Source organism: Canis lupus, chromosome 7, assembly GCF_011100685.1.
Source record: "Canis lupus familiaris isolate Mischka breed German Shepherd chromosome 7, alternate assembly UU_Cfam_GSD_1.0, whole genome shotgun sequence".
Lineage (NCBI taxonomy): Eukaryota > Metazoa > Chordata > Mammalia > Carnivora > Canidae > Canis > Canis lupus.
Window position 1 is genome coordinate 58,385,323 of NC_049228.1, and position 19,038 is coordinate 58,404,360.

At 39.5% G+C, this 19,038-nt stretch overlaps 1 protein-coding gene across 2 annotated transcripts in view; it reads left to right on the top strand.

Moving 5' to 3' along the window:
• Positions 1-3,862: 3,862 nt before the first annotated feature.
• Positions 3,863-19,038, top strand: part of DSC3 (desmocollin 3) — a 49,572-nt gene continuing 34,396 nt past the window's right edge. For both annotated transcript variants that reach the window (XM_038543611.1, XM_038543612.1), the window contains exons 1-4: positions 3,863-3,977; positions 13,299-13,383; positions 15,596-15,795; positions 17,398-17,517. In XM_038543611.1, coding sequence (XP_038399539.1) covers positions 3,912-3,977; positions 13,299-13,383; positions 15,596-15,795; positions 17,398-17,517 — 471 coding nt within the window. In that variant the 5' untranslated portion in view covers positions 3,863-3,911. The remainder of the gene's footprint in view (positions 3,978-13,298; positions 13,384-15,595; positions 15,796-17,397; positions 17,518-19,038) is intronic.

Consider the following 19,038-nt stretch of genomic DNA (forward strand, 5'->3'; position numbering starts at 1 on the left):
AGTATCCCTCACAGCTGATCCAACAAGTCATTTGTTCAATTACTGTTTATTACTATGACCATTTATTTTAAGCAGTATTCTCAAAGTGCTTCTGAGCTACTGTATCATGCAGAATTGATTTTATGTCTTAAGAAGGACTGTTCAAGATTAATCTTTTACTTGGTTTTAATTTAAGCTTTTCACCATTTCTCTTTCCCTACTAGCAAGTTCATTCCAAACATCATATAGTGGCCTTGGTTGTATTTTATAGGCAGGTTTGAGGAGACCCACACTGGCTATGTCACCGCCTATGTAAGCCACAGAGGTGAGTAGGTGTGTGAGACCAGCACCTGTTGGCATGGAGTTGTTGCAAGGCAGGCTTCTCAGTGGGCCAGGGGTCAGCTCCCACCTCTTAAGGTCATTACCCTTTCTGTGGCCAGAGATTCCTCCTAAGTATACACAACGCTTCTTAATAATCTTAAATTTGCTTTCTTCTGAAAATTTTAGAATTTACTGAAAATTGTAGAAGATAGAATTTACCAGAATGGATTCTTGAAGTTTTGTATTTCAGCCTAAAATCACTTCCCTTTTTGATTCTTTATTATTCCTGCTCTTACCCTTCAAACTGAGAAAGTAACAAGGGAAAATAATACATTTCTTTTCCATTTTTGTACATTATCCTTTTAGGAGTGGCTTCCAACTGTTTTGGTAGTTTGGGAAATGGGATATTAAAATAAAGACATTTCAGAATCACTCTTTATGCTTCATGATGTCTCATGATGACTTAAAGTTAACTTCATCATAGAAGATCCAGTTCTCACTATATTCAAACCAAGGCTCGTATTTTAAATAGATTTTCAACAAACTCATTTTATATTCTAATTTACATAGGAAAAATAAAAGCAATTTTAATTTATCCTCAAGTCACATCTATGTTTTAATTATAACTGCCTACAATGATTCTTCCAATCTATAAAAATATATTTTTCATTAGAACTTAGTCTAATCTACTTATGATGGACAAGCACATGCTAGAGCAAAACAGGACTCCAGTTATAAAGTACTCTTATTGCACCTCAAATTTGCCACATAAATTGAAAACATCCCCAATATGCTTTCTTGCAGTATTTCTGGAACAGACGCCTATGACTTTTATTTTGTAGAAGCTAAAAATGGAAGCTCAGAGTAACTGTTCCATAGTCAGGAGGCTTAGCAATCTCCTCAACTACACAGTATAGCTGAAACAACCAGTTAATAGCTATCTTATGGTTTTAGTCGTTTGGATGACAGTAAAAAAACGGTTAGATTCATTCTAGACGACAAAATCAAAATCATTGAAAAGTAGGGCTACTTAGAATAAAGAAAAACATTTCAAAGACTTTTATTCTGTATGAATTAAGGGAAAGCTATAGGAAGACACAACAGATTACAGATGAAGTTAACCAGTTCATTCACTCACCAAAAATGATGATTCCATAATTGTAGTTAGTAACCATTTTGCAGATTGTGTCCTTCATCTTTTCCAGGATGAGATTCAACTCCTCAGCCTGGTTTGTTTTAAGCCTATCTTTCTAACCTAATTCCCGGTCATAGGACTTCTTCTGAAATCCAGGGGTTCTGAAAAAACTCCCTTTTGGTTTCCATGCTGGAGAAGGCTGTTTAGAAGGGCTTAGAAGATTCTTCTAGTGCTGCAACATGCTGCTGCCCTCTCCTTTTCTCTGTTGATTCTTATCTCAAGCATTAGTTCTCAGTTCTGGAGGCTGAAGGTCCAAAATTAAAGTGCTGGCCTATTTGATTTTTTTTTTCCTATTTGATTTCTAATGAGAACTCTCTGGTTTGTAGACAGCCACCTTCTCACTGTGTCACACATAGAGAGAGATAGAGAGAGACAGAGAGATAGAGACGGAGATGGAGAGAGATAGAAAGAGAGAGAAAGGGAGCTCTTCTCATAGGGACCCTAATTCCATCGGATCGGGGCCCCACCATCAGAACCTTGTTAATGTTACTTCCTTATAGGCTCTATCTCGAAATGCAGTCATACAGAGGTTAGATCTTCAACACATGAATTTTGAAGGGACACAGTTCAATCCATGGCATCATCTACATTACAGGAAAGCCATGATTCATGTGTTTCTAAAGGCTGGCTGGGGCCAGAGGAATCTCCCATAGACCTTCCCTGAGGACTTGGGTGGGGTGAAAATGACTGAAGCAGAGAGAAGTTTGGAGACCTTTCTTTGAGACAGAGGCCTCTCTGTCATACAGAGGCTTCCAGAGGTGAGACAGGATTTCTGATGTGTGCCCTGGATGCCTCAGAGATGGGACTGGATGCTGAAGTAACCGTCTAAATCCTAAGAGCCTATGAGTTTCAGGGAAGCCCCAGACTTCAGTCCACAAGCCTACTGGGAAGACCAGAGCCGGATGAATGAAGGTGGTGGCATTTTCCATGATTAATCTGGACTATCTGAGGATTCTGATGTTGGAACTCGGTACATCGATCTAAGAAGTTCTTTCTGAATCTTCTAAGGCTGAATCAGCAAGGGGCTTCAAGAACATAAAATTTCATCTAGAGAGAAAGCAACGTGCCTATGTGTTATAAGTGACCTCTCTATTAAAACATTTACCATTTTGGGCTAGGATGCTTGCCTTTACTCTCTTCTAGAATTTGGGTTACTCTGGGCAGGAACTGGGTTTTCTATATTCTCTTCCTCTAGCCCTTCACTCAATGCCTGACCAGTCTTGAGCCCTGATACATGTTTGTCGAGTGATACTGCATTGCAAGCCTCATTTTAGAACAGAGGGTTCCTGTGATACTTTCCTTTTACTGCAAACTGAAAAATGGCACCTTAGTACAACTACCACATAATCACTAAATCAAATATTTACATATAAGCACAAATTCTTTCTTAGAAGGTTCATGTAAGGTCACAAAATTGGCAATAAAGCAAGCTCTGGGGGCCCCTGGGTGGCTCAGTGGTTCAGCGGCTGCCTTCAGCTCAGGTCCTGATCCCCGGGGTGCTGGGACCAAGACTCACATCAGGCTCCCCACAGGGAGCCTAACCTGCCTCTCTCTCTCATTCTCTCTCTCTCTGTTGCTCATGAATATATATATATATTAAAAACAATTTTTTTTTTCTTTAAAGAAGGCTCTGAATGCAATCACTCGAATTTTAGGTACTTAAAACGGTCAGATATCAGAGTTTCTTCTACTTGGTTTTAATTTCTGGTATACCACATGCCAGTTTACTCGCGCCACTTGGGATACCCCCCAACTCCCCCCCCCCCCCCCGCCCTTGTTTATCTTCCCAGGGTAGTCCAATTCGGAAAGGGTATATAAATGCTGTATTAACCAGGAGACACTGCCCGGCATTTGATGGGCGCTCCAGGGAGGATCCGGTGATCGGATCACAGAAGCGTTCCCGCCCCCCGGGCGCCCGCGATTCGGGTCCCGCAGCGGGACTGAGCGCGGAGCAACCTGGCGGCCGAGGCGCGCGGAGGGCGGGGCGGGGCGGGGCGGGGCGGGGCGGGGCGGGCGGGCGCGGCGCCGCGGGCGGGCGGGGGGCGTGGGAAAGCCGGCGGGCGGGGAGGGGGGCGGGGGCGGGGGGGCGGGGGGGGGGGGGGCGGGGGCGGGGGCGGGGGCTGGGAGCGCTTTCTCGCGAGCCAGCGCTCGGCGCGGCCGCCGGGGAGCGGAGGGCAGGCTCGGGCAGCTCCCCGGCTCCCCGCGTGATAAAACTTGGGCAATAAGCAGGAGGGGCGGCTCGGCGTCTCCCGGGTCCAATCCCGTCCGGGGAGCGCACACGCTCCCGGGCAGGCGAGCGCGACAGAGGCCCAGGGAGACTTAAAGAGGAGTGGCGGCGAGGCACCCCGCACCCGCGCGCGCCGCCGCACCCCGTGGGCTCCCGCCTCCCGCCTCCCGCCTCCCGCGCGGCGCCCCGATGGCCACGGCCGAGCCCCGGGTCCCCGGGCGCCGAGCGCTGCGCGCGCTGCTGCTGACCGTCGCGGTGAGTGGGCGCCCGCGGGGCGGACCCACAGCTGGGGGCCGCGGCTCCGCTCAGTCCTCCGGGCGGGACCAGCCACATTCGGGCCCGGGCGGGTGAGGGCGGAAAACCAGCCTTGGAGGGACGACTCGGGACTGCGGTTTGCGTTTGGGACGCCGCGTCCGAGTGCTGGAGGCACGGGGGGCGCCGCGGCGTGGCTGCGCCCTCTGAGCCTCCGCGGGCGCCCGGGGCCGTGATGGCATCTGGGGCGCGGCGGGGTGGAGGGGGACGAGCAGTACCGGGGCAGGTATTTCGGGATCCCCGAGTGAGAGTGAGCAAAACAGACGTGAGATGAGGTTCTAGAGGCTGCTCCACCCCAGGGTCGCCTGGGATGGGGACCTTACTTAGTGCGTGGAGGGGCTGGAGCGGTGCCCCAGGGTCCCCGCGTGGAATTCACTCTGAAAACCGGCTTCCGGATTTTGCCTCTGCTGAAGGTTATTCAGAGCCCCCCGCGCGAGCCTCCTGGCCCCGGGGCGACGTGGGCCTCGAGCACGAGGGCGTGCGAAGGCTGGATCGGGGCTGGGGTTGGGGTTACCGGTGTGATGCGGCGAGGGGGGCTGCAGGGGTGGGGCACCCTGTGGGTGGAGGGGGGTAGGCGTGGGTTTGGGGGGTAGATTGTCCGGCCCCGGGAAGGACCACGCGAGCCCGGGGCCCAGGGAAACCCGCGATTCAGGACGAGATTCTCCTGGAGAGGAGACTGGGGACAGTTCTCCGAGAATTTGGGGAGACATTCGGCGAAAAATCCGGAACTCTGATGGCGCGATTAGGCGCGGAGCTTCAGACTGCACCAGGGTTGCTCTCGGGAAGAGGAGAGGAGCCGCAGACCGCGTGCCCGCAGCCAGGCATGGGCGTGGGGTCGGCCGGGGCCCAGCGGACCCAAGTCGGGAGGAGCTTGGCTCTGGCCGCCCGGGTCCCTGCTCCTCCTCTGCCCCAGCAGGACGAGCCGATCAAAACTTTGCCTTGTCCTTGAATCAGCGAGTTATACGTATTGGGTGGGTATTTATGGACGATGAATGGTACGGAGGAGCGCGGTGATCTGCAGGGCAGCTGTTCCAATCCAGCTGATGAAACGACTCTTGACTAGTGGGAACTGCCCTCAAAGTGTGCCCTTTTGTGATGAATTTGGAAGAGTTTCCAGTTTTTATGTTTAAAAGCGTGGCTTTCCTGTTTTGTGTCGTCTCTGCGAAAGGGATTGGGGAATGGGGGGAAGAAACTGCAGAGGGCCTGTGTTCCCAAGACTTCCTGTGCATTCGCTGGAGGGGAGGGTGTGGAATTCAAGGAGCTGTCTGGGGGACGGGAATGGTGCAGGTGTTAGGGTGTGGCAAGGCAAGAAAGTGCGTGTTAATCTAAATGGAGATCGCGTCACCTCTACTATTTGACATATTCATTTAGGATTATTTTAAAAAGGAATTGCCTAAAGGTTAGACCAACTGGGATATCTGGAGACTTGAGTACTGGAGAGTGTACGTAGAATAATTACTTTCATCCAAAATCCCCAGTCTACAAATACCTTCAGTTTTCTGCCTCCGTAGACCTCTATTGACCATCTTCTGTTTGCATTTCCTTTTGACTCATAGGGCTCTCGGCTTTCTCAGCATAGTATTAATGGCATAACACTTTAGAGACACTTTTCTCATTTTATAGATACTTTCATGGATCTCTGAAAAACAATTCCTTGTTTGAAGTGAGACCTCTTCAAAGCAGGTCTTTAACACAAAATTGAGGCTTTTAACAGGTTAGCCTTCCCATTCGGATGTCCCATAAGCTGAGGAATCTTCTCATTCGTACCCTCCTCCTGCATCTCCTGCATCCCTCTCTATCCTTACACTCTAAACTACTGCTACAAAATACATTCCTAATGACTGCTCCCACCATACACACAAGAAGAAAAAAAAAATAAAAAGGAAGAAAAAAAGAAGAGGTGTGGGGCCAGGACTAGAAAATAAACATGTCAGTCTGTCCCACAACAGTTGAAAATACTGAATATCTCTTAAAATGTTTATCCTCTGAATGTAACAAAAATTGAAATGAATTTCCATTAGCTCAGTTGTTCAGCTGTCCTGCCACACTACAGATACCGAGTTCCTTTCAAATATGTGTCTAATATTGTTCACTGTATCAAATCCACTTTGGGAATTGTTATTTATTATGTATTTTAAATGGTACATTCTTGGGCATAGTGAACCTTTCATTTTGCTATAAGGACTCTTGAAAAAGAATGAAAAATGTTTTCCTTTCTAGCATAGCATAGTTTTCCCTACCTGCCACCTATGCTGACAAATAGGCATCCTATCTTTTCAGATTTTATAGCATTAATTAACAAGAATAACGTGCCTCCTTTAGCAGACTTCTTTGTTGTTGTTCTTGATAACATTTGACATATTCGTCTTCTAAAATAAGAGTACAAGAATTTCTATTAACTTTTGCATTAGTGACAAAAAGGCTAAGGCCAACAAAGGGAATAAATGAGAACTAGTTTATTTTAAAACCACGATTCTAAGAGAGTCAGAGTTTTGATATATATTTGATGGGTGCATTGACACCTAGCTTTTTAAAAGGAAATCGTTGATGTTCATATTGAGATACAGCTAGATCCTGAAACACTTTCTGAATCACTAAATATATGTAAGCCTATGCACATTTTTTGGTCCTATTGTAATCCCCTTGGCAGCTAGCATTCCATATATGGAATCTGTGGTCACCTGCAGTTAATCATGCTTTCTATTTAACTAGAATTCCTGTCTTACAAAGAGGTTAGAAAGAAATTTATTAGTGTGATCTAAGTACTGAGAGTACAGAGAAGTCAATCTTTTGATTTACCTTTGAGCTGGTAAGAATTTTCAATTCTTTGATTAACACAAAAATCAGCCATTAACGATTATCTGTGTTATAGGGGTAGTGGGAAGGAAGAAAATGCACCTGAGGAGAAGTGTATAGAAACTTTGAAAATAGTGATAATTTTTTATTTCTTAACTTTGAAGGTGAGCATGTTAGTGTTCATTTTATTATTTTTTAAAACATGCTTATATGCTATATATATAGCCTTTTGTATTTATATCTTACAAAGAACGTTAAAAGAAACAAGCAACACAGAGGATCAACAAACCAAAAGCTATTCTTTGAAACAATACATAAACTCTGCTGTGGTTGAACAAGTAAAAAATAGAGAAGGCAAAGATAAAGCAATATTAGGAATAAAAGGAGGCATAGTCAGAGAGAGGACAGATGTTTTAGATAAATAATTTAAATGTGTTATTTCAATTAATTTGAACAGACAGAATGAGAAATTTCCTGCAAAAAAGAAATTACTAACTGACTCAAGGAGATATACAAAACCTAAATAGACTCAAAACCGTTAAAGACAATTGAACTGAAAGTTCAATATCTTGAAACACAGACACCTTCATATCCATCAAGCTCAGTACTGTGATAGGTAAATTCTTCCATAATTATATGGAACAGATAATCTCTACCGTATATAAATTGTTTCCAAGAACAGAAAAAAGTAGAATTGTCTTTAACATTTTACAGGGATTGTATGATATTGAAAAGTAGTAGCCTGATTTCACTTATGGACATATATTTGAAATAATAAAATAAATAGCAAACCAAACCAATAGTGTATTTAAAAAGCTATCGTGTCCATGTAAGATTTGTCTCAGGAATGGGAAGATGGTTTCATATTACAAAATCTATTATTGATTTTTTTGTTTTTTGTTTATTTTTGAGAGAGAGAGAGAGAGAGAGAGAGAGAGAGACCAATCATGTGTGTGTGTGCACGTATGAGTGGGAGGAGGGGTAGAGAGGGAGAGAGAGAATCCTAAGCAGGTGACATGCCCAGCATAGAGCCCAGTGCATCTCGATCTCGCCACCCTGAGATCATGAGCTGAGTGGAAATCGAGTCGGTCACTTAACTGACTGATCCACCAGGTGCCTTAGAAAACCATTGTTGTATTTTAACATAACATATTCAGAGAGAAAAACTATGTTTCAAAAAAGTGGGAAACTATATTAATTGCTATAAAATATTCTTAGCAGACTGGGAATGTAAGGGAATGAACTTTTTTTTAACACATTAAAGTATGCCTAACAAAAATTAATTAATGAAAAAAGACAGGAAGAAAGAATGGAAAAGAAGAGGAAAGGGAAGGAAGGTTAGAAGGAAGGAAGTCATAATGAATAGTGAAATGGTAAAAGCATTATCTTTAATGTTAGAAAAAAATCCACAATGCCCATTATAGCTGTTCCTATTCAGTATTCTACTGGAGGTCCTGATAAGCACATATATCAGATAAAATATGTAATAGTAATAATGAAAGAGGTTAAGGATTTAAAGAAAGAAATCTGATTGCCATCTTGCCAGCTATAGGATTGGCTACATGGGAGATCCTACACTATCTTGACAGACTACTGGAATTAGTAAAAGTAAACAAGTTTCCTGGATAAAAAAACATAGAAAGATTTTTTATGGAATTAGCTGATCATAAGAATTTTTTTAAAGAGTAGGAGGCTAACAAAAGCAAACATAATTTAAAGGAGATAATAGGGATTGGGGTCACCATAACAAACACTAAAGTTTATAATAAAGCTATATTAATGAAAACTATATAGATAGTTGATGTAGAGATAAACATATATATTGATGAAATAATTCAGAGGGTACAGAAAAAGATTCTGTAATTGATGTCCATGCATATGATGTATGCAGCATTATTATTGTGAGTTAAGAACGAAAGAATTGCTCAGTGATGGTTCTAGATAGTTGTCTACCATATGGCAAAAGAGAAGATTAGATATCTACAGTGCATCACACTCTTGATGAGTAAAATATTAAAATGTTGGAAGTAACTTTAAAAATTTTTAAAGAAAATACTAGATAATATATTTATGACAGGGTAGGGGGGAGATATTAATACAAAAAGTATAAGCTAGGAGAAGTGTTTAATAAAATTGACTACTTTAAAAAACTAAAGGAGGGGTGCTGGGTGTCTCAGTGGGTTGAATGTCCCAACTCTTGGTTTTGGCACAGATGATGATCTCATGGGTTTTGAGCTCAAGCTCCGAGTTGGGCTCAGTGGGGCTCAGCAGGGAGGTGGGGATAGGGGGGCATGTATGTGTCTGCTTGAAGATTCTCTCCCTCTACCCCTCTTGTGCTCTCTCTCTCTCTTTCTCAAATAAATAAATAAAATCTTAAAAAAACTGAAGGAAATACTTAATAAATTTGACTACCTTAAAAGTGAAGCACTGTTTATCAGAAAGATACCACTAAAAGAATAAAAAAGCAACCTACATATCTTACAAGTAAAGTGTAATAAAAATAGACGAATAATACATGAAATGATTAAATGAGAGGATTGGATAATTTACAGAAGGTAAAAGGCAAATTAACACAGGAAATTATAATCTCACTAGAAATTAAGAAAGTGCACATTAAATTGATACCTATAGAATGGGCAAAAAATAGAAAAGCCAAGTATAATTAATTGTAGTGGAGGATGTGAGAAATAGAAGGGTCTAATATTCTGGGGGATAGTAATATAAATTGATGTTAGTGATTTGGACAGCAATTTGGCAATAGTTAATGGAATTGTAGTAATATATTTCTAATTTAATATTCTGTACCTGCAAAGCTGTTTATTGCAGTGTCATTTGTAATAGAGAAAATGGAAAATAAGAATACAATCTAAATGACTGTCATAGGGGAATGAGCACAATAAACTGGTATAGTCACAGAAAAATCTTAAATACATTGTTGAGTGAGTATTCATTGTTGAGTGAACAAATTCATTGTTGAGTGAAAAATAAAAATGAAGCAAAAAGGCACCTGGATGGCTCTGTTGGGAGAGCATGAAACACTTGATCTCGGGGTCATGAGTTTGAGCCCCATGTTGGATGTAGAGTTTACTAAAAACAACAAACAAAAACAAAAAAAAAATGAAGCAAAAATTGCAAAATATTAATTAAAAAATCTAAATAAATACATGCACATTTATTATAGTATGTTCTATTTGACTTAAATATTTCATATTTAACTTCAAATTCCTTTTTTTAAAAGATTTTATTTTATTTATTCATGAGAGACACAGAGAAGAGAGGCAGAGAGATAGGCAGAGGGAGAAGCAGGCTTCCCATGGGGAGCCTGATGCAGGACTCAATCCCAGGACCCCGGGATCATGACCTGAGCCTAAGGCAGACACTCAACCACTGAGCCACCCAGGTGTCCCTCAAATACTTTTTAAAGAGTTGTGATTAAAATATATTGAACATGGCTTTCTTTTGATAGTCTGAAATACCAACTATAGAGTTCACACATAGTTGGATCAATAGGTGCATTATTAAATAAAACCATTTTTCACCTATGGTGACAACTATATTCTTAGGGATAATATTCAATTGAACATTTATAATATGTTTGAGTTATTTTTAACAGCATATAACTTACTGCTTTATTTTCCCAGCAATCTGATTATGACTCTGTGAAGGTGACTTTTTTGTTATATTTAAATTAAATGACACTGTTATATGTTGAATCTATTTTTGAATTGTTTTCCTTAACTAATTCAAGCAGGAATAAGATAGATCTTACATTGCAGTAACATTTAGAGCACATATTAGTAAAGATTTGGTTATGCGTATGTATATGCATATATATTTACAGTTTGTTACCACCATGACTTAAAGTCTTTTAATTTTGAAAAGGAATTTGTTTTATATTTGATTATATCAGAAATGAAATAATTTGTAGTTATTATCCAATTTTGTCTTGCTGAAATTATGCAAATTTGTAAATTTGAAAGTGCTTCTCACTGCCAATTTGTAGAGGTGGGCGTGCAAAGAATGCTTTTTATATCAATGACAATGTAATCCATTTTTTAAAACTGTTTTTGATGCTATACTTTATATTCCAAAGGACTTACCTATATTGTAAACAGTTTAATAGCTTTTCACAAATTTACAAACTGTGCAATCATTACCACAATCTAATTTTAGAATATTTCTATCACCTTAAAAAGAAACTTCATGCTCATGTACAGTCACTTGCCAGTCCTACCCCAGCGCTATGCAACTACTCTAGTCTGTTTCTATATATTTGCTTTTTTTGGACATTTAATATAAACAAAATCATACAATATGTACTCGTTTGTGTCATTTCTTTCAATGAGCACGTTTTTAAGGTTTATTTGTGTTGTAGCATTGCATCAGTTCCTTTTCTCTTTTTATGGCTAAATAATATTGCATTTGAATGTGCACATTCTATCTATTTGTAAAAAGATAGCCCCGTGCATTGTTTTCACTCTTTTGCTACTGTAAATAATGTTACTGTGAATATTCATGTCTTAGTTTTTGTGTAGATGTAGGTTTTCATTTCCTGTCAGTAGGAGTGAAATTTCTGGATTATATGTTAATTATGTGATTAGCTTTTTAAGAAACTGCCCAACTATGTTCCAAATTTGCTGCACCATTTTATGTTTCCACTAGTAGTGCATGAAGGTTCCAGTTTTCTTACATCCTTGGCAACACTTGTTATTTTTCTATCTTGTTTATTTTGGCCATCCTAGTGGGTATCTCATTGTGATTTAAGTTTGCATGACTATAGTGCCTAATGATGTTTGGCATCTTTTCATCCACTTATTGACTATTTATGTATTTTCTTTGGATAACATCTATTCAAATCCTTTGCCCCCTTTTTTTTCTGGTGTTTGTCTTTTTATTATTGAGTTTTAAATGTTTTTAATTTTTTTTGGTATAAGTCCTTATTATGTGATTAGAAAATATTTTCTCTCATTATGTAGGCTGTAATTTCATTTTCTGTATGGTATTTTTTAAAGAGCAAAAGTTTTAAATTTGATTAGTAAGTTACATTAATTTTTCTTTCATCATTTATGCTTTTGGTGTTAGAAGACATCATTGCCTGACCCAAGATCATGAAGATTTATTCTACAGTTTTCCTATAAATAGTTTTAGTTCCTTAGGTCTGTGATCCACTTTGAATTAATCTTATATAATATGAGGTATGAGGTAAGGGTACAAATTCATTTTTTATTGAGGATATTTAATTGTCTCAGTACCCTTGAAAAGACTATTTATTTCTCTTGGAACTTTCTGAAGTCTGCTCAAAATTGGCTAGCCACAAATGTAAAGGCTAATTTATGGGATTTCAGTCCTATATATGTTTATCCTTATGCCAGTCCACTCTGTCTTGATTGTTGTATCTTTGGTAAATTTTGAAATTGGGAAATGTAAGTCCTACAACTTTGTTGCTTTTCAAGTTTATGTGGGTCTTTAGGTCCCTTGCATTTCTATAAGGATTAGTTTTTAATTTCTGAGAAAAAGCTTTTTGGGATTTTAATAGAGATTACATTGACTCTGGTGAATTTTGGAAATTTATCTTCTGATCCATGAAGATGGTACATCTATTATGAATGGAAATAGTTGCTTACTGTTGTTTTCAGATTTTTTTTTTTTTATTACTGGTATATAGAGATGCATTTGGCTTTTGTATGTTGATCTTGTATCTTGGAACCTTACTGAATTCATTTATTTTTGATAGTTCTCTTTGTGGATTCCTTAGGATTTTCTATGTACAAGATCAAATCATCTACAAATAGAGACTCTTGCTCCTTCCTTCCCAATCTAGAAACCTTTAGTTTGTGTGTGCACATGTGCAATTGCCCTGTCTAGAAGCCCCTGTATAATGTTGAATTGAACTGGTGAGAGAGGGCATCATTGTTTTGTTCCTGATGTCCAAGGAAAGCATTCAGTCTTTCTCCATTAAGTATGATGTTGCTTGTAAGTTTTTCATAGATGCCCTTTATCATGTTGACCAAGTTCCTTTCTATTCCTAGCTTGTTGATGGCTTTTAATTGTAAATAGAGGTTAGATTTTGTTAATTGCTTGCATCTATTGAGATAATCATGTGTTTTGTTCTTTATTATTATTTTTTTAAAAACCACTTTATTGAAGTAAGATTGACATACAAAAAGCTGTACATATTTAACATATACAACTTGATGAGTATGAGTAAGTATACATCTGTGAAATCATCACCACGATCTATGACAAATCTATCCATCATGTCTAAAAGTTTCCTTTCATCCTTTTTATTTATTTGTATTATTTTCTTATGATAAGAGCACCTAACATAGGATCTACCCTGTTAGCAAAAATTTTAAGTATATAATATAGTATTGTTAACTATAGGCAGTATGCTACATAGATCTCTAGGACTTATTTTTCTTGTTTATTTTATACTATATTAATGTGACTTTTTTTTTTTAATTCTAGGTCTTCAGTTTTGCTTGTGATGCCTGCAAAAAGGTGATATTTAATGTACCTCCCAAGCTAGAGGCAGACAAAATAGTTGGCAGAGGTGAGAAATTTCAAAATAAGTGTTTTTAAAACAGAAGTTTAGTTTACTTATGCAGAAGAGTGCATGTTATCCAATTTTTGCCTTTTGGTTTTACCCTTAATCTATTTATTCTTAAATACAATTCAAGATAGTTTTAAATTCTATCCTGTTCTTTATAAGTCCATTGAATCCTGCTCCAAATGTTCTAATCTACATTTTTGTAGTTGTTTATGTTTTAATAGCTTAAGGATTACATAAAGAGTTACATGTAGGGGGCACCTGGGTGGCTCAGGTCGTGATCCTGGGGTCCTGAGATCTAGCCCCACATTGGTCTCTGTGCTGGCTGTAGGATCTGCTTGGGATTCCCTCTCTTCCTCTGCCCCTCCCTCCACTCACCCATGCTGTAAATAAGTAAGTAAATAAATAAATAAATAAATAAAATCTATAAAAAAATTAAAATGTAGAACATAACCCTTTCATTATCCTAGTATTCTAAGCATTAGAGAAGTAGAGATAAGTTGCTGAGAAAATCAGCAGGTTTTGTTTACTTTTTTTTTTTTTTTATCAGTACTAATGCTGCATTGAGGAATGTCACAAGATGAGCCATTCCATTCAAAACTGAACTTAATCAACCATTTCAACATGGAGAAATTAGAGAACTTTATAAACTTTCCCAACAGCTGGGAAACTCTACCTGGGTGGACTTTACATGTGATGTAGGGAATGTAAGAGGAAAGCATCTTGTTTTGTTTTATTTAAAAGGATATAGCTTATCCCAGACATACCAAATTCACCTTTTCAGCAAAGTGTCCCATTTTCTGGTTAAGTGTCTCATTTGATTTTTATTAAGCAAAGGTCACTTTAATTCCTATGGGAAGGAAGAAAAAAGAGGATGTAAAAAAGAGGACAGGGAGAGACCAAGAGGTTCACATTATGCTAAACATGGGAAGATGAGAGAAATATGTCATCATTCCTAAAGATGTTCACTTCTTTTTGATCCAATGTTTCCATCTGTGACAGATTGGGATTAAAGTGACAAGGCTTTACATGGGTAACCATAATCCCTTGAGAGGTTATTAAGTGAGCATTCATGTATCAGTTTGGTTGTTGTTAAAACTGAATGTTGAAGAATGAGATGAATTTGATACTCTTGATAGGAGTTTTGAACTGCTTAAATTGATATTTATGTTGTATTATTTTTGCTAGGGAAAACTCCAAGGAGAGAAGACACACGCTAGAGTTTGAGTGAGGGGTCCTGGAAGGTCAGGAATAGGAACACACAGAACTGTGGGTGGAAGGGGAGCTGATGACTGGCAGGAGGCCTGTAACAGAAAAGTGCCAGTGGGAAGATTTCAGTGATAGACTTTTCTTATTGGACTATTTGCCAAATTCATACCCTCTGTTCCTCTTTGGGCTCATGTCTGTAACTTCTGGTTGAGTCCTAAAGGACTCAGACTATAGTGTTAAGGAAAACTACTCTGTTTGTTTATTCAGCTGTGCGTGGGGGGTAGCACAGCTTTGTCATGATTGCAACACACACGCCTTTGTGATAGGGACATCATTTCATTAACTTTTAGAAGCATATAAAGGTATAAAAACACCTTACTCAATACTCTTGACTTTGTATAAAGTCAAGAATTATTTTTTAACTGAAAGACAATTATCATTTATTTATTTCTTTATTTTATTTTTTTTAATTTTTATTTATTTATGATAGTCAGAGAGAGAGAGAGAGAGAGAGGCAGAGACATAGGCAGAGGGAGAAGCGGGCTCCATGCACCGGGAGCCTGACGTGGAATTCGATCCCGGGTCTCCAGGATCGCGCCCTGGGCCAAAGGCAGGCGCCAAACTGCTGCCCCACCCAGGGATCTCTATTTTATTATTTTTTAAAGATTTTATTATTTATTCATGAGAAACACACAGAGCGGAGACATAGGCAGAGGGAGAAGCAGGCTCCCCAAAGGGAGCTCAATGTGGGACTCGATCCCAGGACCTTGGAATCACACCCTGAGCCAAAGGCAGATGCTCTCAACCACTGAGCTACTCAGATGTCCCAGTTAATCATTTTTTTATACATGTAAAGAAATGGGTTCAGATATTTGGTGAATGCAGAGGACGTGGTTTATTTTATTCTACTTCATGATTTTGAAGAAAATGTATACATTGTTTTCACACTTCTTTTTTCTTTTTTGCTTGTGTTTCTACTTTACTGCTTGGAAACTTTTGCTTGCAGTGAATTTGAAAGAGTGTCTCAGGTCTGCAGACCTCATCCAGTCGGGTGACCCTGATTTCAGAGTTCTAGATGATGGATCAGTCTACACAGCCAGCCCTGTGGTGTTGTCTGATGAGAAAAGATCCTTCACCATATGGCTTTCTGACACTAAGACACAGACACAGAAAGAGATTAAGGTGCTCCTGGAACATCAGAAGAAGGTATTCAAAATACAGTGATATTTCTAGGCATGTTTTTCTTTTCATTTAAATACTTTTAAAAAAAGATTTTATTTATGTATTCATGAGAGACACACAGAGAGAGGCAGAGACATAGGCAGAGGGAGAAGCAGGCTCCATGCGGGAACCCAATGTGGGACTCGATCCTGGGACCCCAGATCACTACCTGAGCTAAAGGCAGACGCTCAACCACTGAACCATCCAGGTGCCCCTCATTTTAAATACTTCCATTAAAAATTGCCAAGAGGACAGAGGGATAAATCAGTTTTTATCCTCTTCTTTTCCTTCCCGTTCAGTTTGCTTTCCCTTCCTCCGTCTCCCCCATCTACCCCACCAACACTGGCTAAACATTGGCTGTGGGTTTTGCTTTGTTAAATCTAAATGGCACCTTCTTTGGGTCTTCAACCCCCCGAGTCTAACTAATTGCTTTTGTGTGTCATTGTCAGTTTGGTTACCCCTCTTTTATAAGCATTTGGATTTTTTAAATTTGTGCAAACAATTTATCTATTGTTATGTCAGGGCATGAATTGATTGATCCCTTTTGTGCTTATAGCCCCAGTAATACCTAACTCAAGTCAGTAGGTATATGTTAATGTTAAGAACAGGGTTTCCAGTGCCTAAGAGGTTGATTTCAAGTGTCACAGTGACTGTGATGTTAAAATCCTGAAGTGTGGATAAGTATGAATGAACGTATATTTGGCATAGTATTGGCTGTCATTCATGGCAGTTCTAGATTCTACATCTTGAGTCCATAAGGAATGCCATTAGGAAAGTAGTCACAAAAATGATTAAATATTTAGGCTGGATTACAATGAATGGATGCTAAGTGAATTCATGACAAAATTAATTTAAATGACTATTTAGCCCATTAATAAATATTCAAGAAAATTATTTATTGATTAATTGTCAGGAAATAAAGCGGCTTTCTTGCAACACCATGAAATAAGATGGAAATCGCTGAAAAGTCCAATGGGACTTTTTTGTGGGAATGGAAGTGTTCTGTAATCTGCACTACCTGATATGATAGCCTAATATTAATGGTTAATGAGCACTAGACATGCGGCTACTACAAACGAAGGGTGGTACTTTATATTTTATTTAATTATAATCATTTTAAGTTTAAATAGTCACATATGTCTAGAGCTACCATGTTGGAGAGCACAGATGCGAGTGTTAAGGGAATGAAGAACATGCCTTTTCTTGCTCTGGTTCTCCTGAGAGCATGAGGTTTTAGTAGAAAGAACAGGCTGTCTTTAGAGTGTTCTAAAGAGGACGTGTTCCCTATCTCTATGAAGGAAAGAAGAAAATCTAAGAGTGCAGTGATGATTTTCCTCACCTGAAATTTTGGTCAGGTTAGAAAAGTATACAAAATGAAATTCTTCAGTATGAAACCTTTAAAATGTGACTACATTCTTTCTTCCCCATCTAATCAAAAAGACCTTATTATTTGGCCTGTAGCTTCAGTGTGGAAACTCCCCAGACTGAGCCTCCAGGGAGGCATGAGCTTTATGGACTGTCCACTTCTTTTCAGATAAAGTCTGCTGGGGTGCTTTTATTTATTTAATTTTCTTTCTCTAAATTCAGGTGCTGAGGAAAAGACATACTAAAGAAGCCGTTCTCAGGCGTTCCAAGAGGAGATGGGCTCCTATTCCCTGCTCAATGCTAGAGAATTCATTGGGCCCATTCCCATTATTTCTTCAACAAGTAGGTTTTACAATCTTTCTTTTGATTGGGTGTGTTTTAATTCCTAGATTTTGTTTTTGTCCAGGTTTCATAACTCTTTAGACATTTAAAAAGAAAGAGATTTGATTGAAGATATTCAGGAAGTATAATAAAAGTGAGTAAAATGAGAAAATCACTAAAAAACTACTACTAATAATTTGAGAAGGAAATTATCCTTTAAATTATCTTTATGACTTTATTCATTCATTTAGCAGCTGGCTATTGAGCACCTACTATGTCCCATCAGAGGCACTGCTCAAAGTACAACACTAGAAATAAATTTAGCCATACCCTGACTCTCATGTACGTCATCAGCCTAGTAAGGAAGACAGAGGTAGGCACACAGTTCTGATACTGAGAGATAGGTGCTGTATTAGAGATGATTTGGGTGATCTGAGAATTCATGGGATCAGCACCAAGTTCTGGGATGAAGTGTGGTACAAATCAAGAAAAGACTTTGAGGAGGAGACATCTGAGCTAGGACCTAAAGGATGGCGAAGTGTTGTTCATGTAGATAATTGTATAAGAAGAAGAGGGAGGTACAGAGGTGAAGGCGAACACCTTAGCAGCCCCCCTGGGTAGCTTAGTCCTCCTGGGTATGATGGGGGTTGGGGCAGGGAGATGAGGCACAAGAGGCAAGTAGAGGTCAAACCATAACGGGCCATGTGTGTCCTGTTAGAGAATTTAACTGTTTCCTAAAAACCAGGAGAAATTTTTAACCAGGTCAGGTTTACTTTGCATAAAGATCTAAATGGAACATAGACACTGAAAGCAGTTGTTGAGGTAGGGCTCTGGTTGCTTGCTTGCCTTTTTCTATCACTGTACTTGAGGTTTCATTCCAGTGGTGTGACTGACCCCTTCTTGTTAATGTTTTTAACTATCCTTTCAGTTTCTTTCATATTTCATACTTTCATACTTCAGTGGTATACCTTTTTTCTTCTTTTCAAATTTTGTACTTTAACCACTCTGGAGGCATATTAAGAAACGATTCCCGATTTCCGGAGTTGTATGGATCATAACTAATTTTAGCCTGTGCCTTGCTAAGCCAGTCACTATATCTCAGTCCTTACTTCCTTGACATGTGTACATTTGACATAGCTGACCCTTCCCTCCTTCTCCCAATACTTTCTTCACTGGCTTGTAAGACGCCACTCACCTAGTTTTCTGCTTACCTCACTGGCCACTTGTAGGCTGTTTTGCTGGCTCTTCCTCATTGCTATGTGCCTACCCCCTCCAAACTTTGGACAGAGTTCTGGGCTCAGCCCATGAATCTTGTCTCTTGTTTATTTATATTCACTCTAGTGGTAATTGCATCCAGTCTCATAGCTTTAAGTACTGTTGTCTGTTGGAGACTTAAGACCTCATATTTCTGGAACAGACTTCCTAATTAATATTTCTACTTGGAAACTTAATGGACATTTCAAACTTGACATACGCAGCACCAAAAGTTTGTGGATTTTCTCTTAAACACATCCTCCTGTCCCAGTTAATGACACCTCCATT